Here is a 27,924-nt window from a genome sequence, read left to right as displayed (position 1 = left end):
AGGGCCGCTATTCACCGGCCCGGGCCGGACGATCAGAAAAAAAATAAATAACGTCTGTGCTTTCCCGGAGAGGAAAATGAAGCGGCGGCAGCGGCTCGCGCCACGTTCTCGGGCCCCGATGTCAGAGCTCCCGGCCCCGTCCCCTGCACACTCACATCCCGCCGCTGTGCGACCCCTGGCCGCGGCCTCTAGAGAATCGTCCAGGAGCAGGGGCCGCGGGCTCCTCTCCGCCGCTCCGCACACCCGCGTTGGAGACGGCAGAGGGGAGCGGGGGGCGGAGAGGCCCAGGGAGGGCGCGGGGGAGGGAAGAGGCGCCCGGGCCGCGGGGGGAGGGGGAGCGGCAGACGCCGAGGCGAGGGACTCGCGCGGCGGGCGGCGGCTCTGAGCGGCGGCCGGGCGGGGGGCGCTGGAGGCCAGGCCGGCCAGGGGGGATCCCAAGAGCTCCATGAAGTCCCCCCGGGGCCGTGGACGGGGCGCTGTCCTGGGGAGGCTGTCGGGGGATCCCCGACACCCATGGCTAGGCGGGGGCCGCGGCGGCGCGCTCGGAGTAAGTCGGGGTTAGGGGCCAGCAGCGAGGGGAGGAGGATGGAGGTGGGGAGGGTGACTCCCGGCCCGACCCGGGCGGGCGGGAGGGCTGGATTGTCTCGGGGTCGGCGGCGCCTCTTCCAAGCCCCGTGGAGCCGTCAGCCCCGCGCCGCTCGGCTCCGTGGCTTTTTTGGAAACTTGCAAATGTTTTCGTAGAGAGAAAAGGGGGAGGGGAAGGAAGGAGCGAGGGAGTGACCGAAACGGAGCTCGGGGCTGCTGGAGGAACGGAGGCCAAGGCCGGGGGAGCTAGAGACGGACTGACAGACAGGCAGACAGACCGAGCGTCCCGGCCGCAGGCGCGCTCTAGCGGCGCGGGCGCAGGCGGGGCTCCGGCCGAGGATGGAGAGGGAGTTGCCCGAGCCCGCCGCCGACGGGATGGGGTTGAAGGGGCCGAGGGGCGAGGAGCTGGCGGCCTGATCCTCGAAGGGCTCAGCGTCGTTGCAAAGTTGGGCTTGAGTATCCAAGCTGCACGCCCGGAGCTGCGCAAAACGCGCCCCCTGCCCCGCCCCGCCCCCCGACTTGCGCTAGCCGCGGAGCTAAAAATAACAGTCCCGTTCGCCCCCCGCAGACCGCGACCCCAACCCCTCCCCCGACCCCTCCCCCACTGGGCGTGGGGGCAAAGCCACAGCTCCCAGTTCCCCAAAAGAAAAAAAAAGAAAGAAAAGGCGGCGCGGGGTGGGGGTGGGGGGGAGGGGGGCGGGCCGGGGGCGGGGGGCCCGGCCATATGGATGTGATTTCTCCGCTCGGAGGCAGACGGGCAGCTCCGCAGCTCTCGGCGCCCGCCCGCCGCCCGCCCGGCCCCCGGCTGCCTCCCTTCTTCCCTCCCTCTCTCTCTCTCCTTTGCGCTCGCTCGCTAGCCCTCCGCGCATGGGCCCCGCGCCGGGCCCCGGGGCCTCGGGCCGCCGGGCCTCCGGGGTCCCCTAGGCCGTGGCGTGGGCGGGGCAGCCCGGCCTGACGCAGCTCTGTACCCCACCACCACCACCACCACCAGGGCCGGCGGCGGCGGCTGCCCCGAGGGACGGGGCCCTAGGCGGTGGCGATGGGGGCCGCCCGGATCGCGCCCGGCCTGGCGCTCTTGCTCTGCTGCCCAGTGCTCAGCTCCGCATACGCGCTGGTAAGTCACCCGCTCACACTCCCGGACAGGCTTCGGGCTTGCTCTGGGGTCCCTGGAGGGGGGATGTGTGAGGGCTCAGAGGCTTGAGTTCTCCCCAATAATCTGAACTTTGGGTGGGGGTCCCCTCCAGCCCGGGATCCTTGGTGCCTGCTGACTCTGGGATGTCTGAACTCCGGGTTGCAGATGCCTATAAAGGTTTCCTTATTTCTGAAGCCTGGGGTTGGGGTCCCAGGTCTGGAAATCTGTGTTTGGGGTTCTCCTGTCTTCTGCTTCTAAGAGCATCTCTGCTCTGTGTCTCCCTTGAAGATGACAGTGTGATCTAGCAGAAGACTGGGCTTTGGCCCTGACTGAGGTAGGATCCCACAGACTTTGCTCTGGGGGCCTGTGTTTTCTGCAAGTTTTGTTTGCAATCTGGGACACAGGGCTGTTGGTCTGACGTCAGGGGGTAGGGTTCAGGGACCCCCTCCAGTTTGCACCATTGCACACACACATGCAGGCTTGCACTCATGTCCAGCTTCACCCAGATTGGAAGATGTCTGCCCAGGGAGGCGGGTATGGTGTGGTATATGGAGGAGGGATGGAGGTCCCCTGAAGGAGACTGACCTCACAAAACACTCCCACAAGAGAAACTCGATCGGGTGCGTGAGGGGACCCACGTTGTACCCTCCTGAGAGCAGAGGCCAACAGGGGACCGGGGGAGAAGAAGCGACAGAATAGGAGATGAGGTTAGACAGAGAGAAGAGAGAGACAGAGACAAAGAGGGTGGGAGTGAGAGCTCCCCAGGGCAGGAGGAGTAGACAGACCAAGAATAGCAAAGAAAAATAGGGAAAGACTGGCAGGGGCTGAGGGCTGGAGGCACGAAGCGTGAGTACCCTCCTCATTCTGGGCCAGGTCTGGGATCATTTCCTGGGGCGTCAGTCGGATCCCACAGCAGCCCTGTCTCGGGGGACCAGCCGTTGCTGAGGAGACTGTCCGCCTGTGCGTCTGACTTCAAGGCCTCAGTTGCTCCCCCTCACCTCCCAGGTGCGGGTATTTGCCTTCTAGAGAGACAGGCAGACGGCCCCCTCCTGCCCAGCTCCCTGTCCAGAGGGAGCCCCAGGTGGGAAGGCGGGAGCTCTTAGATTCTTCCAGTTCTGCCAAAGCCTATGTAACCTTGTGCTATCCTTGTCCCCACCTCAGTTTCCCTGTCTGTAAAAAGACACCAAGAAAGAAACATCTGCTTAAGAATTCCCTGATCTGCAGCTCTCCTCTTCTCTGTTGGCTTTAGCACATCCCATTCACTGTTGTCCATGCCCACACAGCATGGCACCCCAAAGCCAGACACATCGCTGCATACAAGGATGTGTTAATGAGGAAACCGAGGTTCAGAGATGATCAGCACCCTGTGCAGGCGTGCTGCAAAACCCTGGTGAATGCCAGGGTCCAGAGCTATTTCCCAGCCTCCCCTCGGGCCAGGGTCACCCTTCCCAGGGCCCCTTCCAAGGTGCATGAGCATAGCCACTGTGCAGAGCCAGCCAGCGTGGTCTGTGGACATGCATGTGTGCAAGCGACTGTTGAGGAATAGATGGGGTCATGGGCGTGGGTGACCTATGAGTATATCTGTGCCTCCAAGAGGGGCACAGTGGGACTCGGAGCGTGGTATTCTCTGGGTCTGTGTAACTGCGAGTGTCCGAGTCCTTGTGTGAGTTCACGTGTGTCTGAGGCTGTGGGTCTGCACGTGACTGCAGGAGCATGGTTGTGCATACGTATGTGTTGTGTATTTGTGATCACACTTGCACCCAGGTCTGTTTTTTTTTTCCTTGTTTTTATTTAATAAATGCTTCTCTACCTCTGTCTACTTACCAAACACTGTTCTAAGCACTTTACAATATTAGCTAGTTCAGTCTTTCCAACAACCCTCTGAGAAAGGGTTCTGTTTTTGTCTCCTTTAACTGACCTTCACACAACCAATAACGACCATTATTTGTTGCGTGTCCACCATGGTCAAGCCCTGTGCCTCTATCAGGGACCCATGGGGACCCACACTGTTTTCCAGGGAAGCTGAGGCACATGCAAAGAATTTGCCTGGCTTAGCCCTGGCCCACGGCTGAGGGTAGGGAAAGAGAAAGGATGCCAGAGCTGGGTCTGCCCTGGGACCTTATTGGAACATCTGTGGCTGACACACGGGACATGAGTACATTGAACCTTCCCTGGTTCTGGGGGTCGAGGATATGGCCTGAGGGTTCCCCCAACAGCCTGTGGGCCCCCTGGGCTCAGCTGGAGCCAGCAAGAAACTCAGTCTGCCTACATCCTCTCCTACACCCAGTGGATATCGCTTCATCCTCAGCAGATAGCTTCCCATCACCAAACCGACATACTGCCCACCCAGTTGGCCCCAGTCCAGGGACCTCACAGTTGCAGGACCAAGAGGTCTCCCAGTGGGAGGATACTGGCTGTGGCCAGACTCAGCTGGTCCCTCTTGTGCCTTCCATCTTTTATGTGCCAGAAAAGAGTAGCTGTAAGGTTGAGGGTCAGGTGGGGTGACATTTGGAGGGAGAGATGGGCCAACAGATTTTGAGTGGGGGAGCGGGGAAAGGGGTGGGCTTGTCCTTGGGGATGCCTCATCCTAAGGACACCCTCTGCATGCATATTGTGAAGGAGAAACTGCAGGTCGGCATTGTGGGGTTGGGAGGGGCAGGCTTAGAGTGTAGAGATATGACCTCAGGGTCAGACTCAGGAGAGGGCATGGTGGGTGGGACTCCACGGAAGCACTCCTAGCATGCTCCAAGGTCAGCTAGCCAAAGGGGCTCACTTTTATAGATGGGGAGGAACTGACATGTATTGAACAGAGGCTATCCCCGGATTCTGAGCTAGAGACCATCACAAGGCTTTTCATTCCATCTGTTCATCCACCCATTTTATGGGAAAGGGCCCTGAGGGTCACACAGTGAGTATGTGCCCCAGGTTGGATTTCAACTCAGGTCTTCAGACACCTGCACTGAGCTTCTTCCTCCAAAGTAGGTTGAGGGCTTCTGCTGGCAGGAGACCCCTATATCTCCCTCTGGCTTCCTTTTTCCTCCTTTTCTTTCTTCTTTATTTCTAGTAGAATCCTTTGGCTATTTTACTTTTATTTTCTTATTTTAATTTCAGAACTATACTTGAATATGTTCTTTCTTATAGAAGATTCAAGTAATAGAGATTAAAGAGACGTTAACCTTGATTCCTCCCAAACCCCATTCTCCGTTCTAGAGAAAAAGCTTTTTTTTAAAACAGTCTGGGTGGGAGATGTTCTCCTAGAGCTTTTTCTCCAAAAAGGTCCCTTTGGTGTCCATACAAAGGAGATAGTTTTAGTCTGTCATTTTCTGTTTTTTTTTTTAGTAAATGATGGCAGTTTGTAGATAAGGGCTCTGCCATATGCATTTTTCTACTTAAAGGTGTATCTTGGAGACCTTCATGTCAATAAATATAAATCTGTCTTTTTTAATGCTGCATAGTATTTCCAAAGCCTGAGATTCATTAGCAGTCCCTTGAAATGTACATTTAGATCGTTTCTGCATAATTTTCAAGTGTGTGTGTGTGAGAGAGAGAGATTTCAGACGGCAGCAGGGAAGCCCCTTGAAATGCCCTCCTATGCCCTTGTGCAACTATTTCCCTGTAGGATATTTCTAGATCCTGTCATTGCTGGGTCTAAGAACATGCATATTTTTTTTTACTTCAAGAAACATGGCCAAATGGCCCTCTAAAACACCCGTGCGGGTTTATACTCTTGGCCCTAGGAGTGACCAGCAGGCCTCTAACGCACAGTCTCTGTTTCAAGGGATAGTCTGAAGATTCTTTTCCTCACGTTTGCCGTGGTGTCTCTTGTCATTTTAACGAGAATGACATGAAAAATGGTGTCTCTTGTCATGTTAATTCGCTAATGACCAGTGAGCCTCTGGACTTGTACATTGGTTTACGGTCCATCTTCTAAGAGCTTGCTCAGAGCCATTACCCCTCTTTCTATGGGTTATTTGTCTTTTTTTGGTATTGATTTGTTGAAGCTTTTTATATCACCTGCCCTTAAACACCCCCAACCCTCCACCCGCAGCTCTGGGAGCGCCTGTGGACAGAGCAGGAGGAGGGGGCTGAACCCTCCCGGGAATTTGGGTTTTCTTCGGAATGTTTTAATGAGGCGTCAAGAGGCCTCCCCCAGATTCCTGTTGTGGGCCTTCTGGGGACACTCCCTGGTCCGGCCACCACATCAGGAAGGCAGCTCTTTCAGAAAGTCCCCAGGAAAAAGAAAGGGTGGGGTGGGGGATTTGCAGACGCCAGAAATTGTCTGCAAAATACAGTGCGACTGGGAGAGGGTGCAGAGTTTTACTCAGACTCTAAGAGACATCAGAAACCCCCAAACCTTTCAGAACCCCCAGCTCTGGAACCTGCCTTGTGCAGAGGTAAGACTTGGAAGGATTCTGTCTTGCTGACCTCCTTAGGGTTAGGCTAGTACATACCATCCTTTTGGGCCTCGCTCCCCCAGCCCAGGTAGAGGCTGCTTGTGAAGATCCACCGGGTCCTAGCAGCCAACTCTGCCACCCCAGGCTCCATCCCACTGCCTGCCCTGAAGGCGTCCACGTTGGCCAGGATGAGAGGCGTCACAGTGCCTCCCCCCAGCCCCTCCCAGCCCCGAACACAGGCAGCCTGTTCAGGAAGGCCAGGCGAGGGGGAGGAAAAGTCAGCACTTGTCAGCGGTGGCGTGGCGGGGCAGGAGTGTCCCCGGCAGGGAACCCGTCCCAGCCTGCTCTGGCCAGCCAGACAGATGGAGGGCAGCAAGGGGCAGGGAGCAATCCCCAGCCAGCTGGCATGGGAGACATCGAGGGGTGCCAGCACAGGTCCCAGTAGTGGAACCTGCAGAAGAGGTGCAGGAAGGCCAGGAGGTCACCAGGGGGTCTCCTGTTAGCCAAGGTTTTCTCCTTGTGGCTTTTCTGGAGGTGCGAACTCCCCTTCCTCCTAATGTGTGAGCGAGCAGCTGTTCTCTGCCCAGTCAGAGCTGAGCGGAAGCTGCCATCACCAATAAACACCATCACCATCTGATCACCTCCACATCTATCTGCATCCCCAAATTACCTCTATGGAAGCTGCTCTAGATGCTCTGCAAAGAGGCTCTTGCTTGACACAGTGAAATATACAATCCAGAAAGGCTCCAAGGAAAACTGGTATTGAGGCTGACTCTAGCAGATCCATGTGGCGGGGCACCTCCTCCTTTGTTTCCCATCCTCTGGAGTTGCTGCTGCTTTGGTATCAAGCAGACCTTGGCTCCGTTCCTGGCCCTCTTCTTTCTAACTGTGCTCTCAGCCCTCAGTGTCGGCGTTTGTAAGACGGAGATGTGATGGAAGGTGGAGGAGAGGTGGTTAAAGCTCCAGGGGCAGTGGTGGGTGCCAGCCTGCAGAGGGGCTGTCATGGGGTGGGAGACACTGGCCACACCCAGTGATGAACAGCAGGTAGATCTGCTTTCTCTGGAGGTGATCAAGAAGCCAGCAGCTGCCTGCCCCCGCAGGGAACCAGGCTGACCCTAGGCAGAGGGATGGATAAGATGACCCAAAAGGTCATCCTGAGGCAGATACCATCAGTAGAGGAGCCTCTTTCCCAGAGACAGGGGTGTCAGCAGCTGAAGAAGGATCCCTTGTATTTCCTCCTTCATTTTGCCCGAAGGAGGAGAATTGTAGGCATGTCTGGGATCACAGACAGCAAATGTGTGGAATTTGGCAGTTAGGAGATGGACCGAGAGGAGCAGCCCTCATTTGGTCAGTGGCATGGAGCTGGCTCTCCACCACTCCGCACCATCACACCTCCATTGCCATCACCGGCCTCCACATTGCCCCACTCACTGTCTGCATCAGCCCTACTGCCACCATCCCTGCCTTCCCAGCTCCAGTACCATCCTCCATGGGGGCACCCCGGGAGCTGAGTTAGAAGGAGCTGCTTGCCCCCACCCCTCGGCGGGAGGGGTACTGAGCAGATGGCTTTTCTCTGCCTGTGAGCTTCTGAACTCAGGAAATGAGAAACACATCCGGGCTTCTTGACCACACATTACTCTCTCCCTGAGACAGCAGCTTCTATGTTTGTAAATAACATACTGGCTTTCAGCCCCGCTCTGCACCCTGCCTGGAGCCCCATAGATACCAACTCTGGGCTCCCAGGCCACCTCTCTCCCTGCCTATTCACAAACTGCAGATCATGCACATGTGTGCACCCAGGAAGGTTCCATGTGGGAACATGGAATGTGGGGAGAGTGCTGCAGCCAAGCTCTACAGTGGTCAGGTCAGGGGAAGTCAGCCCTAACCCAAGACCCTAGGAGGGGTGTGGGAGGAAGGGGGATTCGGGACACCTGTCCCCAGGGCTCAGTGACCCTACCAGTGGTGCGTATGGATTAACTGACCCCTGGCCATGACGCAGCCCCCGGCCCCTCAGTCCTCACCAATGAGACCCAAGATGCACAGACTCTCTGGATCTGAAATGATGTAAGTCTGAGTCCTCCTTACCAGGAGCCAGGCCAAGGAGACCTGAACTCTGCAGGGGGAAAGGGGCTGGTTGAGGAGGGCGCAGAGGATGGAGTAGCCAGGCCAGGAGGAGAATCAGAGCTATCAGCATTTTCTGAATCTGTCCCAGGAGATACAACCTCCTCACTCAGAGCAGAAGCAGAGGAGGGAGCCCTCCTGCCCCTTGAGCCCGAGTGTGGGGGGTCTGGCAGTGACCTGGAATCTTAGTGTGAGTCCAGGGTGGATCCAGAAATCCACATCTGGAGTTGTTGGAATGCCTTTCACCCCCAAAGCTTGCCAGGCACACCTCACCCTGCAGGCTGTCCTGTACTCCCTGCCTCCCAATCCTCCCTGGAACCCCATCCCCGGCCCGTGCCCCTCGCTGTGGCCCCGTGGACTCAGTCATCTACTCAATCTCCCCTGTCTCTCTAGGTCCCCAGCCTGGGGGCACCCATGGTGTCCCGCAGCACAGGGGTCCATAAGCAGACTTGGAAAGCCACGACTTGGTGGTGCTGCTGACCTGGTAGCAATGGTAGCCAACAGCTTTCCATGGGCTCCACCTCCATGAAGCTCCGTGAAGGTGGAGCTCCTCCACCTCCATGAAGGTAGAGCACGGAGCTCCACCTCCGAGCTTTTCATGCAGTGCCTTGTTTAACTCTCACAGCAGCCCTGTTATTTATTTATTTTTATCCTTGGCAGTGCTGCACAGCATGTGGAATCTTAGTCCCCCAACCAGGGATCGAACCCATGGCCCCTGCAGTGGAAGTGCAGTGTCTTAACCACTGGACCACCAGAGAAGTCCCCGAAACAGCCCTCTTATTGTTCTGATTTTACAGGTGGAAAGCTAAGGCACACGGGTTAAACAACTGTACCAAAGATACAAAGCCAGTTGGTGGTGGATGCGGGATTCACGCTCCAGTGCTGGTGGCAGAACCTCCTTAGATGAGAGGGTGCAGGTGCAGGGAGCTGTGATGGCATCCCAGGTAGGGGTGCTGGCTCTAAAGCAAGTGGGGGTGCACTTGATGTAGGGCTGCCCTCCGTTCCTTGGGAAAGTGCTTATATGTGTGTGTGTGCGTGCGCGAGCGCTTATATATATATATATTTGGCTGCACGAGGTCTTAGTAGTGGCATGCAGGATCTTTTAGTTGTGCCCTGTGGGATCTAGTTCCCCAACCGGGGGTCGAACCCAGATCCTCTGCATTGGGAGCAGAGTCTTAGCCGCTGGACCACCCGGGAAGTCCTGAAAGTGCTTTCTTGACTGACGTGAATTCTTCTTGCGGCAGTGGCAGTTCTGCTGTGATTGGGTGACAGGCAAATGGGTCCTACAGTTTAGGGAGGCCAGAGATGATGCCCCTGACCCTGTGGGTGAAGGAATCTGGGGCCTATCTGATGCCTGAAGCACATACCCTCCCCCTTCCTGGGCATTCCCTGGGCACTTCCTGGGCAGTTCAGGGCAGAGAATGTGCCTCCTCTTGGTCACAGAGAGAGTGCAGTAGTTAGAGGCTGAGCAGATGCGTTGGGCCTTTGAGAGGGTAAGGAGTGAGTTCCTGGTCCTCGCCCAGCTGCACACCTGTCTGTCTGTCAGTCTGCCAAATGGGCAGTTTTCAACCCACGACTGCCTGCCTGCCTTTAGTCCAGGGCACCAGCTGTGACGTTCAGTCACATCAGTGGGCTAATCTGTCTGTGGAGAGAGCCCGTGTGCCAGGCTTTGGGGACTGGTGGAAGTCTGTCAGCTACTCGGGAGGTTTCTCTCAGCTAGGAGAAAACAAAAACAAGTATGGTGAGTATCTGTTCGTCTTGAAAGAGATAAAGGTGGACAGAAGGAGAAGGGGTGGTGGGGAGGGGGGCTGAGGGAGTAAGACTAAGATACCCGAAAGATGGTACTGAGTGGCTATGGGGCTGCTGGCCAGGATGGTGCTCATGTTGCCTTTGGTGGCTATGGTGCTGGTGAGGTGGTGATACTGGAGGTGGTGGTGACGGTCGCGGTGCTCATTGTGCTGGTGGAAAAGGCATTGGTGGTGGTGATGGTCATGATGTGCTACCAGTTGTCACGGTGCTGATGGTGGCTTTGCCAGTGTTAATAGTGGTAGTGCTGCTGCTGGTGGTGAGGTTGGTGCTGGTGGGGGGTGGTTGTGTTGGTGGTCAACGTGATGATGGTGCTAGCTGACAGAGTGCCAGTTGGAATAATGGAAATGGTGGTGAAAGGGTGCTGTAGTGGGGGTGGGCTCAGACCCCTCAGCAGCCTGGGTCCCCAATGCCAGAGGCACAGAGAGAACCTCAGGTTAGTCTGGGAGCTCCCCGAATTAGGGCAGACCGGAGTTGCCTCCCTCAAACCCCAGTTCTCAGGGCCACTTCTGCCCTAGTCTGCTCAGTCATAGCTGGAGGTGGGGGAAATGAGAGAAGCTGTAGGGGCCAGCAGCAAACACGTGAGAATCTCTCCAGCCCTTCCTGGGCACTGGGTCCAGCTGAGATCTCAGGGTCCAATTCAGATGCCAGTGATACGGGCGCAAAAAGCACGGATACCCGCAAACATGCAGGCTAATAAGCAACCGTTATCAAACACTCGCAGACACGCACAGGCGGACCTTTGCCCAGAAACACCCTCACAGACACCTCAGGCTTACGTCCCAATCGTGCATGCTGGAGATCCCCACGTGAGAATACACAGAGACAGGGGCACACACAAGTGCACACATCGCCAGACGGCGTATGCGCGGCCACTCAGGATGTGCAGCCACGCACGCGCACGCGCGAAGACGCGCACGCGCCTCCGCTAAGTGAAACCAGCAGAACCCACGTCCGACCGAGCCAATTGGAGACTCCTTGGCTCTAGAAGCCCTTGCTGCTGCCACCAAGAGACTCGGTCAATTAACTTCTCCCTGCAGCGGGCTCCCTGACCCGCCCGGCCGGCCGGCCCTCCCCCTAGCGTGGGTACCCGCCCCTTCCCCGGCCGCCGCCTCCCTCCGCCTCCTCCTCTGGGCTCTCCCGCCCTGCAAAGCTCCGCGCAGACTGGAGGGACCCGGCTTCCCGGGGGATGTCTGAATGGATGCAGCTCCGCCCGCTGAAGGTCTAAGAGAACCCGGCTCTGCCCTGTGGAGTCTGAGGGGTCACAGCCCAGCTCTGGGTCTGAGTAGTCTCATGGGACACGTCCCCTAGTTCTGGGGCTCTGCAAGGACGCGGCCCTGTCTTGGAAGGAGAAGGTGGGGCCTAAGGGGATGTATTAACCTCTTGTGGTCCCTCATGGCAGTGGCGGGGCACACTGAGTTGTTCCCGGGGCAGGATGCTGCCTTTAACCTCTGACTCCCAACCCTAAGTCAGGGAAACAGAGGGTCAGAGTGAGTCCCGCCCCCACTCCCCCGTGCCATGATGTTCCTGTTTCCGTCCTTAAAATACTGCCAGTGAACCTAGCGGGTGGCAGCCAGTACCCAGGGTGTGCAATGTTGGAAGGAAAGGAAGGAAGGACATCCCGGGCAGAGGGGAGAGCAGGAACCAAGGTCTGTCCACATCATCAGAACACAGGGTCTACAGGGATGGAGGAAAGCTTCCAGATAAGTGATGGATGTGGGTGACTCCCACCCACAGCCTGCACGCGAGTGCCCCGCCCAACCCAGACCACTTGCCAGCAGTTTCTCCATCCCCTCCCTCCTGGGACCTCAAGGGTGGGAGGGGCCGAGGCACTCGCCATTCACGGGGAAAGCACTGACTGGGGAGAGGGCCAGGATGGAAATCGGTGACTCCTAAGGTCCCAAGGGCACTAGGACTTGCAGGAATCCAGGCCCCCCGTTTGTTTCCCCAGGGTTCGCCACCGCTTACCCACCCCCTCCCTACCCAGGGCCCCCAACAGACGGCAAGATCCGGTGAGCATCCATCCTGGGACATTCCATCCCTTTCCCACGCACCCTTGGGGAACAGACTGGACAGCGACTATCAGAAGCTGCCTTCTATGGGGTTACTATCGGACAAGTGGGGGACAGCCCCTCTTCCTTCCCCTTTTTTCCCTCTGGTAGGTCAGGCCGTTCCCCTTGAAGCCAAGGCTGCCTGTCTGTAAGATGGAGCTACATAAGGCGGATTTCCCACATTCTTGTGTGTGTGTGTGGGGGGGTGTCCCTCAAGGAGGCTGGGATAGTTGTGGCGTCCAGCACTCTGCGGGGAAGTGCTGCCTGCAATCTGACCTTCCGCTCGGTAGGTGGATGCAGATGACGTCATGACCAAAGAGGAGCAGATCTTCCTGCTGCACCGTGCCCAGGCCCAATGTGAGAAGCGGCTCAAAGAAGTCCTGCAGAGGCCAGGTGGGGGCGGGGCCGGAGGAGGGTGTGGGGGGCAAGGGCAAGAGACACAGAGGGGCCAGAGGAAGGTGGGAGCCCAGGAGGCAAAGGCGGGTGGCACCAAGGGAGGGCGGGCCCAGGTCAAGGGGGCCAGGCCACAGTGAGGACCAAAAGTGGGGTGAGTCAGGTGAGTTGAAAGTCAGCAGGTTCCGAGATGCCCTGAGCCACCCCTCCCATGGCTGGGATAGTAGGGCATGAAGGCAGCTACAGTCTGAATCATCTCTAATGGGTAGATGTGGTGAGGCCCGCCAGGAGCAGGAGCGCCGGAGTGGGCCAGGACTGACTCTTAGAGGAGGAAGCAGTACCCACTGCCGGTCCAGAAGCTTGAATACATCTTTGAAAGAGGCCCCCTGGGCACAGGGCAAGGCAGGGTGTCCAGGCTCAGGAGAATGGGGCTGGAAGGGAAGGAGAATAGAGGAATACGGATGGGTATCCATGTCGGTCATGGTCACTGTCCAGTAGAGGTCTCCTGAAGGGGTAGGAACGCTCCCTCCTACCAATACGGCATCTCCAGGGAACCCCAGCCACGGTCAAGCTGGGAGGGGCAGTCACCTGACCTCACAGCTCCCGCCCCAGTCTCAAGCTGGTCTCTTCCTTGAGTCCATTTCCTGGAAGCAGAAACGGGGCTTCATGAGTAACCAGCACGGCCTCTGACTTCTATTTCATTAATCCCCTCGAGCCTGGAAGAGACCCAGACCCCACCTAACTGGCGGGCACTGGCCTCCCTGCACTGGCCCTCAGACCCCTGGGAGAAGGTGGTGATGTACACCCCGGACGCAAGCGCACAGTGACATCCCCTGGAGCCCACAGCCCCTGCTCCCACTCACAGGGACTCACATGGTCTCTGCCGTCAGAGCCCTGCCCACACTGGCCCCACCAGTGGCTCCCTGGTCCCCTGCCCCAGTCACATCAGGGGCTGGGGGTGTCTGAACCCAGCCCTCTTTCTGGTTGTGGAAGCCTGGAGGCACCTCCCTCTGCTGTCTCTGTTGAACCATGGAGGCCTTCCCTTCTCACTCCATCATATCTTGCTACCCCCACCCTACTGATGCCCTCAGGTTCAGGTGGGAAAATGGGCACAGCCATTCTGTCTCAGCCCAGGGTGTCTGCAATTATCATCCCACTGTTGCCACAAAACCCAACATGGGAAGGCCAGGAGGCTGCAGCTGAAGGTCAGATAAGGAGGAAGACTTTTCAGCGAGGAAGAGAGACCTCAGACTTCTAACAGAGGGAAAGGCCAGGTCCCATCTGAGATGGAGAGGCTCCAGGGTCCCTTGTGGAAGCTGTGAACCCCTTATTCGGGTATCCCAGGGCAGGGGATGGGGTAGGTGGGCTCATCAGCCCTCTCCTGACAACTGCACACTCTTGCTCTTGTCTTTCACACCACCGGCTTCTAGACCTACAGGGGCGCTCTGGCCAGACTTCCTTTTTGCTCTCTAACCTCTCTGCTGACATAACCACCACGGTCTGCTTTTGCCATACGCCCCCTGGTGGGCTTTGGCTACAACTGCTGAATCAGACACTTCTGCCCGCATTTACTGCTCAAACTACTAGTTGATCCCACACCTGAATGGCGTTCGCTCCTCTTTGAACCCCTTGTTGACAGTCTACATGCCTGCTGATTACTTCTGTACCTGGCAAGCACTTTGCCGTTTGTAAAGCACGTCTCTACCTGTCGTCAGGCTGGGTGTCAGCAGGGCAGGGGACAGCCCTCACCGTGTGGAGGGGGCGTCCGAGGCAGGAGGGGACCCCAGGTTTCCTGCAGTAGCGGCACTGTTGACAGCCATAACTGCCCTGATTTCTCCAGCCGACATAATGGAATCAGACAAAGGATGGGCCTCCGCGTCCACATCAGGGAAGCCCAAGAAAGAGAAGCCATCTGGGAAGCTCCACCCTGAGTCCGAGGAGGACAGGGAAGTGCCCACTGGCAGCAGGCCCCGAGGTACGTCTGTGCTTCCATGCAACCATCTGAGACCAACTTGGACCCGCTTGCCCCATGGCTCTGCTGCCTCCATGTGACGTCACGCTCCTTGGCTCTTGGAGGAAGGGAGGTGCTGGGAGGAGATGGAGCGGAGTGGGCAGGCAAGCTGGATGGGCTTGGACCCCGAGAGGTGGGCAGAGAACTTGACCCACACACCTCAGGGGTAGACTCTGGGTTATGGCCCCTCCCATGGAGAGAGATGACAGAGAAATCTGGGAAAGAGAGGAGCTAGGGAGAGGCTGGGAGAGACATGGAGACATAGAGACAGAAATAAAGAGAGGCAGGGGGAGACAGAGGGGACCAAGAGGCACTGGGACGGGGACTCAATATGTCAGAGGAGGTGCATCAAGACACATGGGGTTGTAAGGAGAGGGGGGGCAGGACAGGAAGGTAGCTGTGAATAGGGTGGGGCCAGACAGGGGGAGGAGGAGGGCAGAGAAGAGAGGGACGGACATGTGGCCTGCATTGTCCCTGGGGGAGGTAAGGAGAGACAAACGTGGAACCCAGGCTGCAGCCACAGGGCCAGTTTGAACCGGCTGGGTGGGCAGCAGATTCCAGATGGGCCACATCTGGGAGGCTGTGGTCACCCTGTGGCTCCCCAGGGATCAGAGGGAATTGTAGGCCTGGCCAGGCGGGGCTGGGAATATGGTGCCCAGGACAGAGAGCCTTTCACCAAGCCAGGGTGGGTCTAGCCATCAAGGCAACCTTCCAGGGTGGCTGGAGAGTCCTGTGGTTGGAGCTCTGTGGAGAGAGAGAAGGGAGCTGGGGGTGGGAAGTGGAAAATTCAGAGGCTGGAATCTTTCCAAGGTCACTTAGCATCTCTGCTGTGAGGCTGGAGCCCCAAAGTGGGATGTGTCGCCCTGCCTTGAATCCCACAATTAGCACTTATAGATTTGGGGGATTATATGTCCCTCCATGAGTGGTCACCAGAGTCTGAGAGCAGGTGCTCGGGGCGGATCTCGGGTAGTGGCGAAGTGCGTATCAATCCCGATTCCCCAGTAAAGGAACTGAAGTGCAAAGAAGGTGGACACCTGCATGAGGTGGGCAGCTCTTCAGGAGTCCAGCTGGCACTGGAAACGAGAGTTCCTGCCTCCAGTCCATGGTCCTTGGGCATGGATCATGCTGGAAGCATTCTCAGCTGAAGGAGAGTTACTCTGGGAACTTGCCCTTCTCCAGGGACACCTGGAAGGTGGGACCAAGAACAGAAAAGAGGGAGGCCTGTCCAGGGCTGAGAACTTGAGGAGGGCAGAGCCCTGGGCTGTATAACCTTGGCAAATCACTCACCTCTCTTGGCCTCTGCTAGCCAATCTAGAAAATGGGGCCGTTGCCAACACCCACAAGGAGGGGCTGTAGTGAATTCTAGGAGGCCGGGGCATGCAGGGCACAGTCGGGAGTAAGGGCTCAATACATTCTCTCCAGAATTCTCCAAGTCTGAGTTCTCCAGTCTTAGGGTTGCACCCTGCAGGAGTCAGCGACCACAGGTGTGTGTATTCCTCTGGGTCACTAACTGGATCTAGACAGGTGTCCTCCACCTTTTCTGTCTCTGTGGACACAGGGCGCCCCTGCCTGCCGGAGTGGGACCACATCCTGTGCTGGCCGCTGGGGGCTCCAGGGGAGGTGGTGGCCATGCCCTGTCCCGACTACATTTATGACTTCAATCACAAAGGTAAGGCAGGCTGGAGTAGGGTGGGGGACCCCGGGCACCATCAGGACTTGAAGCTCAGGGGTTCAGGGGTTCCAGACCTGACTGCCCTGAGCCCCCTTGCGGACCTGCAGGCCATGCCTACCGCCGCTGTGACCGCAATGGCAGCTGGGAGCTGGTGCCTGGGCACAACCGCACGTGGGCCAACTACAGCGAGTGCGTCAAGTTCCTGACCAATGAGACGCGCGAACGGGTGCGAGTCTTCCCCCCCTTCTCCCGCCCTCACCTGACCAGGATCAGGCTACCCCACCTCCACCACCACCACCCCCGGTGACCTCTGACCTAGTCCTGACTCCTCCAGCAAATGTACCTGCGCTCTCCGACCCTTAACCTGGTGCTCACCCGAGTCCCAGGGCTCTGACGGTAACTCCCCACCTGCGCAGGAGGTGTTTGACCGCCTGGGCATGATCTACACCGTGGGCTACTCCGTCTCGCTGGCATCTCTCACCGTGGCGGTCCTCATCCTGGCCTACTTTAGGTGGGCGGGGCGAGGAATGGGACGGGGGTCCGTGGGGAGGGGACGTGGGCGGGGCCAAGGGCATGGTTGGGTGGGGCCGAAGAATTGGGCCTCCCTACCCGTCCCTGTACCCCCTGCCCGCCCAGCGCGCGCCCCCGTGCCCCCCACCCACCGTGCTGTCGCGCGCCCTGCAGGAGGCTGCATTGCACACGCAATTACATCCACATGCATCTGTTCCTGTCCTTCATGCTTCGCGCCGTGAGCATCTTCGTCAAGGACGCGGTTCTCTACTCGGGCACCGCCCTCGACGAGGCTGAGCGCCTCACGGAGGAAGAGCTGCGCGCCATCGCCCAGGCACCGCCGCCGCCCGCCGCCGCCGCCGGCTACGTGAGTGCCCCCCTCCGGCGGCCCGCGCCCGGCCGCCCTGGGCCCCTCGCCACCGCCCGCTTCGCGGGAGCCCCACGCACCCTCACCCTCAGCTGTCTCCTGCGACCACGCGCGCGCTTCGGGCCGCTCACACCCACCCTTTGCATCCCTCCAAGCCCTGTTGCCTAGGGCTTTGTGAATCCCCTCCCCGCCCGGCGTGCACTTTCATCAACTCTCCTGCCTCAGCCCAGGCCCCCAACCACCCCACCTGTTCTCCATGATCCCCGCGTCCCCACCACTGCTCTGAGTGTCCTCCTATCTTTTCAGCACACACTCCTCAGCCCCTGCCCTTAGAGGATCTTGTCTGATCTTACCGGCATCCCCTACCACTGCCTGCCTTCAGTCCCTCCCAGCCCTCCCCAGATGCAGGCCCTGCGCTCTGGCTAACACCAGCTGGTCTCCTAGGTGGGCTGCCGGGTGGCTGTGACCTTCTTCCTTTACTTCCTGGCCACCAACTACTACTGGATTCTGGTGGAGGGGCTGTATCTGCACAGCCTCATCTTCATGGCCTTCTTCTCAGAGAAGAAGTACCTCTGGGGCTTCACAGTCTTCGGCTGGGGTACGCAGGCACGCGGGCAGGGTGGGACAGTAGGGTCAGAGAGTGCCACTGCGTGAAAGGCACCCACACAGCACATCCTGTGCTGGATGTGGGGCAGGAGATGCCCCCCAGGCTGACTCCCCAGGCTCAGGGAGCAGGGCTTGGCCAGAGGTTCACTTGGGGTTGGCTCAGCCTGAAGTTGGGGCTCTCCTGGAGGCAGGTTCACCTGGAGTTGAGGCTCAGGCCAGGAGAGGGAAGGCAATTCTCAGGTCAAGACTCCACTCAGGATCAGAGCGGACCTTGGGTCAGAGGTCAGCGTGAGGCTGGAGTTGGAAGGCGGCTATGCTTGTCACTGTATCACCAGTACTGGAGCTGGGATCCGGAACACCCCCCTCCACCCTGAGTCCTGTTTCTCCACCACTCCCCACACTGCGTGGAGCTATGCAGGCCTCTGCCACCCCCGTGCACAGGGTCTGTGGCCCAGAACTGGAGGCCCTGGCTCTATAGCATCCTCTGGGCTTCGACAGCCCCTCTGCAGAATGGGTTGCTGGGGCTCTGCCCTCCTCCCCGACGGGCTCCGGGATTGAGTTACCGATAATTGTCCATTATTGTTGGCAGCTCCAGAGCTTGGCCGGGCTCCGGGGCAACTGGCCAGACTGCAGAGGGGCAGGCTGGGTGGGTGGAGCCCTCCCCGCGTTCAGCACCTCAAGGCCCTCAGATCGATAATCCTAGCCTCCCTGCTCCTTGGTGGACACTCTGACCTTGACCTCACCCATGGCAAGCCCCAGAGTTGCAGGCTGATGCAGGTTCTGGGGTAGAGGGTGTCCGCACACAGATAAGGGAACAGACAGAACTCTGTGGCACAGGGACATCACAGCTCTTTTCCATGCACAAACCCAGGTCATGCCCTGCCCCTCCCAAGGGAACACCTGACCTAGAATGAAGTGGGAGCGGGTGGAGAGTGGGGAATGGGGCTCCTTCCTAGAGCAAAACTCACTCAGAAGTACCACGTACCATCTGAACTGGCTCGGGCCTAGGCACACTGAGATTCCTCTGTAGCTCCTGGATCAACAACCCTCACACTATCCATCCTCATCCATGGGGACTTTTCAAAGCAGGGGGTATGCTGGAACAGAAGACCCCTGATTGTAAGCTCCCCTCCACAGGGAGCCCTCAGCCCAGAACAGTACCCTTTAGGGGAGGGGAGGGCAGAATGGACTAGGTGTGGATAAATTATTGATCCCTTATTTCACCAAGTGCCCAACAGGAGTGCATGTGTGTGGTACAAGATACAGAACCAAGATGAGGGCAGAGGGCTGAACTGGGTCCTGGGGGCTGGAGCCCTGAGGGGAGGCTGTGGGGACCGCAGGGCAGCACATGTAAGAGCAGGGCTGTGTCAGCAAGCAGCCCATTTGCCCAGGGTGAGGGGGGTCAGGGACAGTGGGGGGCTAAGCCGGGGTCACCAGGGATGAGGGGAATGGCACAGAAGTGGGCAGCAGCTAGAGCCCCTCACACTCTGTCCTGCTCTGCCCACAGGTCTGCCTGCCATCTTCGTGGCTGTGTGGGTTGGTGTGAGAGCTACCCTGGCCAACACCGGGTAGGTCCAGCTGGAGAAGGGAGCAGGAGGCTGGGACACAGGCCAGAGACACCCCTGGTACCCTCTTTCTCTGTAGAACATATGAGGGGGCACCTCTTGGCCCCTGGCCCTGAGCGGCCCCAGTTTCAGGAGTTTTCAGCCCAGCTTCAAGCTGGGTGCCCACTCAGGGTCACCAGAGGCCACTGCAGAAGGGGCTCTGTGGGTGGCCTCGGGCCCGACCACATCCCCACTCCCCTGTCCTGTGCTCTGGGGCGGGGGAGTGCAGCTGATGTCAGAACCGACTTGCCCTGGAGCCTCCTTGTGGGGAGTGTGGGGGCTGACGGCCTCGGCCTTCTCAGGTGCTGGGATCTCAGCTCCGGGAACAAGAAGTGGATCATCCAGGTGCCCATCCTGGCCTCCATTGTGGTGAGCAAGGGGCCTCAGGGCCAGGCGGGAGTGTGGACCCTGGGTCCCGGTGATCAGCCCCTGATGGGAACCTACATAGGCTCCCCTGGACCCCAAGGTTAGAGCCACAGGGCCGGGCAGGAGTGTGGTCCCTGGGTCCCGGTGATCAGCCCCTGACGGGGACCTATAGGGGTGCCTCTGGACCCCAAGGTTAGAGCCACAGTGCTAGAGAGGCAGCTGACCCCCACCCCAGTCCACGTGGGGAACCAAGGACCTCAGGAGCCACCTGGAGACACGCTTCGGCAGAGCAGAGCCTGGGCGGGGCTGTGGGTCCCAGAGTCCTCGCCCCTCCCTGCTGGGGCTGCGGCCTCAAGACCCATGCAGCCCTGCGTCACTCCCACAGCTCAACTTCATCCTCTTCATCAACATCGTCCGGGTTCTCGCCACCAAGCTGCGAGAGACCAATGCTGGCCGGTGTGACACGCGGCAGCAGTACCGGTGAGCCACGTCTGCCGTGCCTAGACGCCTCAGAGCCCAGGGGTCGCTGGAGCCCAGCAGCACATTCAAAAGCAGGCAGAGGCCCCAGGGATGAGCCTGTCTCAAGGAAGGGCTCAGCTCCTGTCTCCCTGGCTGGCCCTGCCAGCCGTGGTGGGATCTTGCCTGGCTTCTGGGGGCGCCCCCTAAGCCAGCCTGGGCCACTTGGTACCAGGCCCCTGCACTCAAGCTGGGGTCTGTGAGGGCAGGACAAACCCAGACCTCTCCTCAGAGAGCTGGTCCCAGGGAGTCTGAGAGACAGGTGGGCAGTGGGTGAGCTTGAGAAGGTGGAAGTTTGGCTGAAACCTGAGGAGGGTCAATGGGATAAGTGAGGGGAGCACCAGCAGAGTGACCAGCAGGTGCAGGGACAGGACAACATAGCTTATGGCCCACTCTGGGACACCTCAGAATCAAGGGGCCCTATTCACTCTTTGCTGAGACAGCAAAGTGTCACTGGCTTAGGTGAACTGCCAGAGCTCCGGGCCTTTTAGTGGCTTCTGGAGCTTGGGGCTGGCAGGTCGAGGTGCACAGTGCCTGTTGAGGCCGAAGTGACTCCACCCTGACCCGCCTGCCCCACTGGCCCAGGAAGCTGCTCAAATCCACACTGGTGCTCATGCCGCTCTTCGGCGTCCACTACATCGTCTTCATGGCCACGCCGTACACCGAGGTCTCAGGGACGCTCTGGCAAGTCCAGATGCACTACGAGATGCTCTTCAACTCCTTCCAGGTGTGCAGCCCTGAGGGTGGGAGGGACGGGTGGGGTGGGGGAGGCTGATTCCACCCTCTCCAGATGCCTCTCTGGGCCCTGACCCACGACCCTCTCTCCACAGGGATTTTTTGTTGCCATCATATACTGTTTCTGCAATGGCGAGGTAAGCGGTGGGCCAGACTGGGGCAAGACGGGGAGGCTGCAGGAGTTCCAGGGGCCAGGGGTGGGGTGGGGAAGGGGGAACTCCCTGGCAGTCCAGTGGTTAGGATTCCACGCTTCCACTGCTGGAGGCTTGGGTTTGATCAGTGGTTGGGGAACTAAGGCGTGTGGTGTGCCCAAAAATCTAAAAATTAAAAAAAGAAATTAAAGAATAAAAAAAGAAGTGCCAGGGGCTGCCCAAGTCCTGTCCCTTCATTCTCCTGCCTGGTTCTCACTTTGTTCCTCCAAGAGCATCCCAGAGGACATTCTGAAGGCAGAGAGAAGTCTTTCCAGATGATTCAGGCTCAGGATGTGTGGGCACAGCCAAGCGTTTTCTCAACCCCACGGTTGAATTGTCTGTCATCCAGTTTGAACACTCAGCTACCCTTGGGGTCATTTGAGCCTTCTACATTCTGGGTGTGTCAATTGCCTGCCGCCAGGCACCATGTTCTGAGAATGACGGGATTTTTCTTGGCCTTGAAATTTTCCAGTAATAGTGCTGAGCGTTGTTAGGGGCAGGGATGCGGGCACTGCTGGGGTTGGGGACATGTGGCAGAAGGGCTTGGGGCACACCTGACTGCTTGCCCTCCTACTGACACCCCAGGTACAGGCTGAGATCAAGAAATCCTGGAGCCGCTGGACACTGGCACTGGACTTCAAGCGCAAGGCACGCAGCGGGAGCAGCAGCTACAGCTACGGTCCGATGGTGTCTCACACAAGCGTGACCAATGTAGGGCCCCGCACGGGACTTGGCCTGCCCCTCAGCCCCCGCCTGCTGCCCGCGGCCACCACCAATGGCCACCCCCCGCTGCCTGGCCACACCAAGTCAGGGTCCCCGGCTCTCCAGGCCACACCACCTGCCGTGGCTGCTCCTAAGGAAGATGGATTCCTCAATGGCTCCTGCTCGGGGCTGGATGAGGAGGCCTGTGCGCCAGAGAGGCCACCTGTCCTGCTGCAGGAGGAGTGGGAGACAGTTATGTGATCAGGGACCCGAGGGTTGGACCTGTGGACATGAGCGTGGACAGGCGGACCAAGAGACGGGTTGTTGGACAGTTGCCCACTCAGGGCTGGGACTGGGAGGACAAAACAGGAAAAAAAAAAAAAAACAAACAAGAAAAGGGAAAAGGAAGCAGTGTCTGGCTTCCTGAGGTCTGAACTGGGGACTCATTGCAGGAGGGGAGGGGCTGGGAGCCATGGGGGAGTTCTTGGTCTCATCTCAGGAGTGGGGTCTGGGAACCGTGGGCCAGCCCCTTGGGGTATCAGGGTGCAGGGGGCAGAAAGGGCCCAGGAGAGGCCACTGTCTAAGCCTAGAGAAGCTCTGGCCCACAGTCTCTGTCACCCAGCACTGACAGTAGACCCCTTGGGTCCCTGGCCATGTCCCCAAGCCTTGGACCTTGCTACAGGGCCCCCTTCTGCCAGTCTAGTGGCCACACTATGCCCTTTGGAGGCTGAAGCATCCAGGGAACCCTCCAAACGTGACCCCCAGCCCTGACCCTGGACCTGACACCCCTCTGGCCACCAGACAGAGGGTGCAGGAGCAGTGCCAAGGCCATCAGGTGAAAAGCGGGCTGGGGTCCCTGCTCTGGCGCAGGAACTGTGGGGGGAGCCAGGGCTCTGAGCCCAGAGGCTGGCTGGGGTGGGAGTCCAGGTGGGTGTCTGTGAGACTCCACACATCCACTCACCATGGATCTAGCGTGGTCATTAGCATCCCCACCTGACACCCACCCACCCACCACATTGCCCCCTCAGCCCCTGCCGCCCGCCCCCAGTACTGGGGTCTAGAATGGCACAGACTCTGCTCGGCCTGACAGTCTGAGAAATGACCCGACTGCATCTCCACCGCGTGTTCTGACCGGAGCAAGTTGCTTGCTCAGACCCGAAGACGCCCCTGCCTCTGGGTCTGTGCACGAGCTGGTGCCCCTGCCTAGCCCACCCTTTCTCTCATCTCCAGCTCCAACTCTGTTCTCCATGGACTCGGCATCTGGGGAGTGCTCCCTGTCTCTTATCCCCACTTCTGCTTTCCCCCACCATCAAGGGCTAGGAGAGAGGTCATGAGGCTACGACCAGAAATTCCCTGAGGTGGCAGGCGCTGTGCTGTGAGCGGCTTCAGGTCCAGCTGGCCTGCCCGTCTAGATGGAAGGGAAGGACAAGCAACTGTCCAAAGGCCTGATGCGCCCATGGAGTGCCATCTGCTTGGAATGGTGTGAGAGGCACAGGGCAGGACCTGAAGGCCACTGAGTCACCAGGCTGAGCATCAAGGGTTCCTGTGAATGCTGGGAGCCACTGGATGTTCTGAAGGGAGAGCAGCAAGGTCTGAGCAATGTGCTCCAGTGTCAAGGCCCGAGGAGGTTACACGGCGGTCAGGGGAGAGGTTCCCTTGCCGGGGGCTGGGGATAGGGGTGAGAGGTACTACTGTTAGGAAGGGCCCTGGATGAGGTACTAGCTGGGGAAGGAGACCTAAGCAGGACAGAAGCCCCATTCCCGCCCCCTGTCCCCAGGGGATTATGATGCCTGCCCCCCCAGCTCCACTACTTCCAGGGCTTAGCCATGGGACCTCCAGATCACTGGGCCTTCAGGGGAACTCACCCCCCACCCCACAAGCAGAGTCACTCACCCCCCAGCTGGCCGGGCCTCAGGGCCCCATCTTCCAGCCCAGATTCCTCAGGAGGCTTCCGAAGTGCAGTCCACAAGGCCTCACCCCGAAACACTCACACTGGGTACCTCTGGGACAAAACCGTGTTTCCCTTCAGATGGGGTACCCCCAGCACAGAGCGGAGCCTCCCTTCAGATTTCCTCTGAACAGGGGAAGCCTCTTCCCACAGACGGGAAACTGTTCCACCCCATGACAGGGCTGTGCTTACCCCAGGACTGGACTCCCCAAGGACTGGGCTGTGTTCTTCTTTTAGGTGGCTCACACCACGCCCTGCCCCCAACAGACCGGCCACCCCCCAAAACAAGATTGTGCTCGCCCCTCAGACTTGTTACCACTGGCCCTTCAGATGAACCCCACCGCCAGTGCTTTGAGCTTTTCCTTTGGACTAAATGTCCCTGAGACGTGCTGGGTACCCCCTCAAGTTGGTATCCCCACACAGGGCTGGGTTCCCTCATATCCCCTTGAATGCCTCCTTCCCAAGGGCTGGCCCTCCTTCCTCAGGACTTTCGCACCCAGGACAAGGCCAGGCCTCCTTCTCTAGACTGGGCACCATGTTCCTCCTCAACCGGATGTCCAAGATAGAACTGGACTTCTGACATCAGTCTAAGCTCCTAGTCCAGAACAAGGTCCCCTTGCCTAGACCTGGAGCTCCTGGGCCAGGGCTGGCCTCCCCACTCAGAGGGGCCCTGAGCCCCGCCTGGGGCATCCAGGTGTTGGCAGAGGAAGTGGGAGCCCTCAGAGGGCCTGGCAGGCGGTCAGGACCCTGTTTGCCTTGAACAGGGCTGGAGCCAGGTGGTCATTTCTCCCTTCAAGGCTGCGTAGCCCGGCCAAGCCGCAGGGAACACATAAACAGCAGCCGAGCCGGGCGGCAGGCGGGAGGGCGGAGGACACCAGGAGACCCTGACTCGTCGAGTCTCTTCGGCCACAGTGTCTGGGCACCTCGTGGGCTGCTCTGGACTCCGACTGGGGCCAGTAATAGATGGGCTGCAGCTCCCACCTGTCTTGGATTTGCACGGGCCCTGCCTTCTCTGGCCTTGTCTGCCTCCAGTCCAGGCTGAGAGGGGTACCTCGGAAGACTCGAAAGGAATGCAACCCCCCAGGCTCTTGAAACACAGGCCAGGCTTGAAGGGGAAGCTGGGTGAGTCCCAGTTCAGAGTAGTTCCCAGCTCAGAGCAGGTCTGAAGTGTTCAGGGGTATCAAAGACAGGCCTCTGACGACCCTCACATGCAAGCCTGTGGAGAAGAAATGACTGAACGGGGCCCATATGTGAGCCCAGAGTGAGCAAGCTTTCATTGTCTACTCCCACTAGCACTCAGTCTGGGGTGGTGGTAACAGAGAAGACAGAATGAGGAGAACAGAGACTCAGTTCCCTGGAAGATGAAAAGCATAGGACCCAGCCCAGAGGTCTGAGGAGATCCTTGGTCTGACGGCGTGCGAGGGGGACGTGGGCTTCCCTGGAGGACTAAGGGGGTGCGGCCATGCGTTGAGGGCAAGTGAGGAGACCGGACCCTGCCCGGGGAGTCTGAGGGGACACAATTCTGCTGTGAGGAGGCCCTAAGAGGCCTGACCGTTGCTCAAAGGTTATGTTGGGCCTGACCCCTAAGCCTGAGGAGTCTGAGGGAACACAACCTGCTCTGAGGGTGGGTGAGGAGACATTTACCTTCCGTGAGGGTCCAAGGGGAGCCGCCCTGATGAGGGTGAGGGAAGTGACAAGACCTGCTCCGTGTGCTCTGAGGAGACCCAACCCTTCCCTCTTGGCACATGAGGGGACATGGACCTTTTGTGGGTGCCTGAGGGGACAGAGCTCCCCTCTGAGGGCATGTGCTGACAGAGCCTGAGGGGAGCAAGCCCTGCTCTGAGGGCACCTGAGGGAACATGACCTCTGGGATCTGAGGGGAATAGAGCTCTGCTCGGAAGGCGTGTAAGGAGACATTGGACATCCTGAGGGGTTCTGAGGAAGACTGAGAAATGATAGTTGCACTGTGTGGGCTACAGAGACACAATCTTCCCCTGAGGGCAACTGAGGGGATATGGACCTTTTGTGGGTGTCTGCCCCGAGGGGGAGTGAGGGGACAACACCTGCCCTGAGGAGACAGAACCTTTCACCTTTGTCAGGTGTCTGAGGGCGTCTGAGGGGACATCGGACCTCCTGGGGGAGTGTGAGGGGACCCAGCCCTGTTCTGAGGGTGAATGAGGAGATGAGACTGGTCCTGCGTGGTCTAAGGACACACAATCCTTCTGAGGGGACATGGACCTTCCGTGGGAGTCTGAGGGGAGACAGCCCTGTTCTGAGTGTGCGTGAGGGGACATGACTCGGTTGGGGAGAGAAACACTGAGTGGGCACAGCCCTACACTGAGGGCTCCTGAGGAGCATGGACCTCCTGAGGCGGTCTGAGGAGACAGCCCAGCTGTGGCATGGGCCCTCTCTCAGGGGTTCTGATAGGGTCCTGGGTCTGCCTTCATTTTTAGATGTGAGGTCTGGCTGTGGGGACCTGGTCAGAGGCTGCTTGTGGGGTGGCTCTCATCGCCACGAAGGCTAGGTGGGTTGTGTTCAGCTGTATCCCCGTTGTCTCCTTAGCCAACTCCAGGATGATTCCGGCCTAAGGCTCCCGTGGCCAACTGAAACAAGCCTTGCCTGGGGCAGAGGGGCTGGGACTCCAGAGACAGGCCGGGGTCTGGGCCATGGCTGGCTCCCGGTGTCCGCTGTGTGATCCAGGGCAAGCTGCCTGCCCTCTCTGAGCCTCAGCTGCACTTCTGAGACCAGGCTCTCATCTAGGTCTCTTGACCCGCATGGTCTCAGTACCCCTCTTGGGTCCCCAGGCTGGGTTTTAGCTTCCTGTACCAGGACTTTTTCTTGGGCAACTAGGAGCCCTCAGCACGGAAGAACAAGGACACCCCCCAGTGACAGGCTCCCTCCTTCTTCTGCATCCCGGTCATGCAGGCAGCGGGGGGCGGGCCAAGGGGGTGGGTGCAAGTTCTGTGCAGCTTCTCCCCATCCAAAGGCTGGGGGTCAGGAAAGGGGCCAGGGGCTGGGAGGCAGAAAATAGAGGCCTAAAACCATCCCTCAGCCTCCGCCTTCCATCTGTGAGTGAGGGGCAGGGGTGGGGAGGCGGGGCCCTTCCTGTGCTTGCATTAATTATGCTCCTCCACCACCTGCAGGGGAGAGGAGAGAGGAGAGTTTCAATTCCGCCAAACGACCCCTGCCTGGAAGGCCTGAGGGGTGGGTCCACCGCCAGAAGCTCTGGTGGCGGGGTCTCTGCTGATGAGCAGCCCCATGGGGCTCCTGTTGGCCTTGCTTCCCAGCGGTGAGGAGGAAGGGGGCGAGGCCAGGCTGGGAGGACGGTTCCGGGCATGGCCCGCTGGGCTTGTGGCTGCTGCAAGCTCCCCTCTCAGAGCTTCAGTACCTGTGGCTTCAGACTCCCAGGGCCTGGCGCACGAGGCCAACCACCTGCTCCTCTCCCCTCCCCACACTGCGCTCTCCAGCCAGCCCTCCTGGGGGCCTCTGCCCTGGCACCCTGTTCCTGCTGCAGCATACATGAGTCAGGGGACAGCCTTGGTGTGAGCCGCGCCCTGGCCCTGCACAGAGGCCGCACTGTCAGGATACCTGCTCCCACAAGCTCACCCCCACCAGGGAGACAAGAGAGGCGTGTTGTGTGTCTGTTGTTATGTATGTGGGTATATGTGCCTGTGTATTTGTGTTGTGTCTATGCGCTTAATTGTATTTGTGCATGCGTCTTTGCCTGCGTGTGTGTTTGTATACGTCTAGTTACGTGTGTCTGTTGTGTCTATTTGTATTGTGAGTTTGTAGTTCTATTTGTACCCGGTCTGTGTGCTGTGGATGCACTCATGTTTGTATATGTATCTGTGTCCATTTGCATGTGTGCATTTTCATGTGTCTGTGTGTATGCGACTGTATCGTGTGTGCACCAGTGTGTCTATTTGTATTTATCCATGTGTATGTCTGTATATATATGTGTGTCTATTTGTGTGTGTGTGTCTGTGTGGACCCGTGGTCTGAGAACGCCGCCTGTGGGTGGAATTTGGCCTGGAGATGTGTTTGGTTTGGCCCACAGAGTATTTTCAACATCTCGAGCCAACATTTAAAAATCAGGATATTTCACATAAAAATTCAGCTTTTCAATTTCTCTTAAAAATTCAGAAGCCCTGGCAGCCTTGGGCTTGTGTTCCCATGAGGCCACTCTCCTCCGGAGCTGCACGGGAGCTGCCTCG

General features: G+C 58.7%; 1 protein-coding gene across 1 annotated transcript; it reads left to right on the top strand.

Annotated features, from left to right (window-relative positions):
- Positions 1-379: 379 nt before the first annotated feature.
- On the top strand, positions 380-22,155 carry PTH1R (parathyroid hormone 1 receptor). Its single transcript, XM_055558109.1, has 15 exons — positions 380-547; positions 1,577-1,699; positions 12,380-12,482; positions 14,323-14,457; positions 16,052-16,162; positions 16,273-16,391; positions 16,582-16,676; positions 16,850-17,042; positions 17,487-17,640; positions 19,156-19,216; positions 19,555-19,621; positions 20,004-20,098; positions 20,720-20,861; positions 20,965-21,006; positions 21,646-22,155. The coding sequence occupies exons 2-15, from the start codon at positions 1,625-1,627 to the stop codon at positions 22,021-22,023; spliced, it is 1,770 nt and encodes a 589-aa protein (XP_055414084.1). The 5' UTR covers positions 380-547; positions 1,577-1,624; the 3' UTR covers positions 22,024-22,155.
- Positions 22,156-27,924: the final 5,769 nt, after the last annotated feature.

The sequence above is a fragment of the Bubalus kerabau genome, chromosome 20 (assembly GCF_029407905.1).
Source record: "Bubalus kerabau isolate K-KA32 ecotype Philippines breed swamp buffalo chromosome 20, PCC_UOA_SB_1v2, whole genome shotgun sequence".
NCBI classification, from domain to species: Eukaryota; Metazoa; Chordata; class Mammalia; order Artiodactyla; family Bovidae; genus Bubalus; species Bubalus kerabau.
Note: the sequence above shows the minus strand (reverse complement) of the source record. Positions and strands in the feature narration are given on the sequence as shown.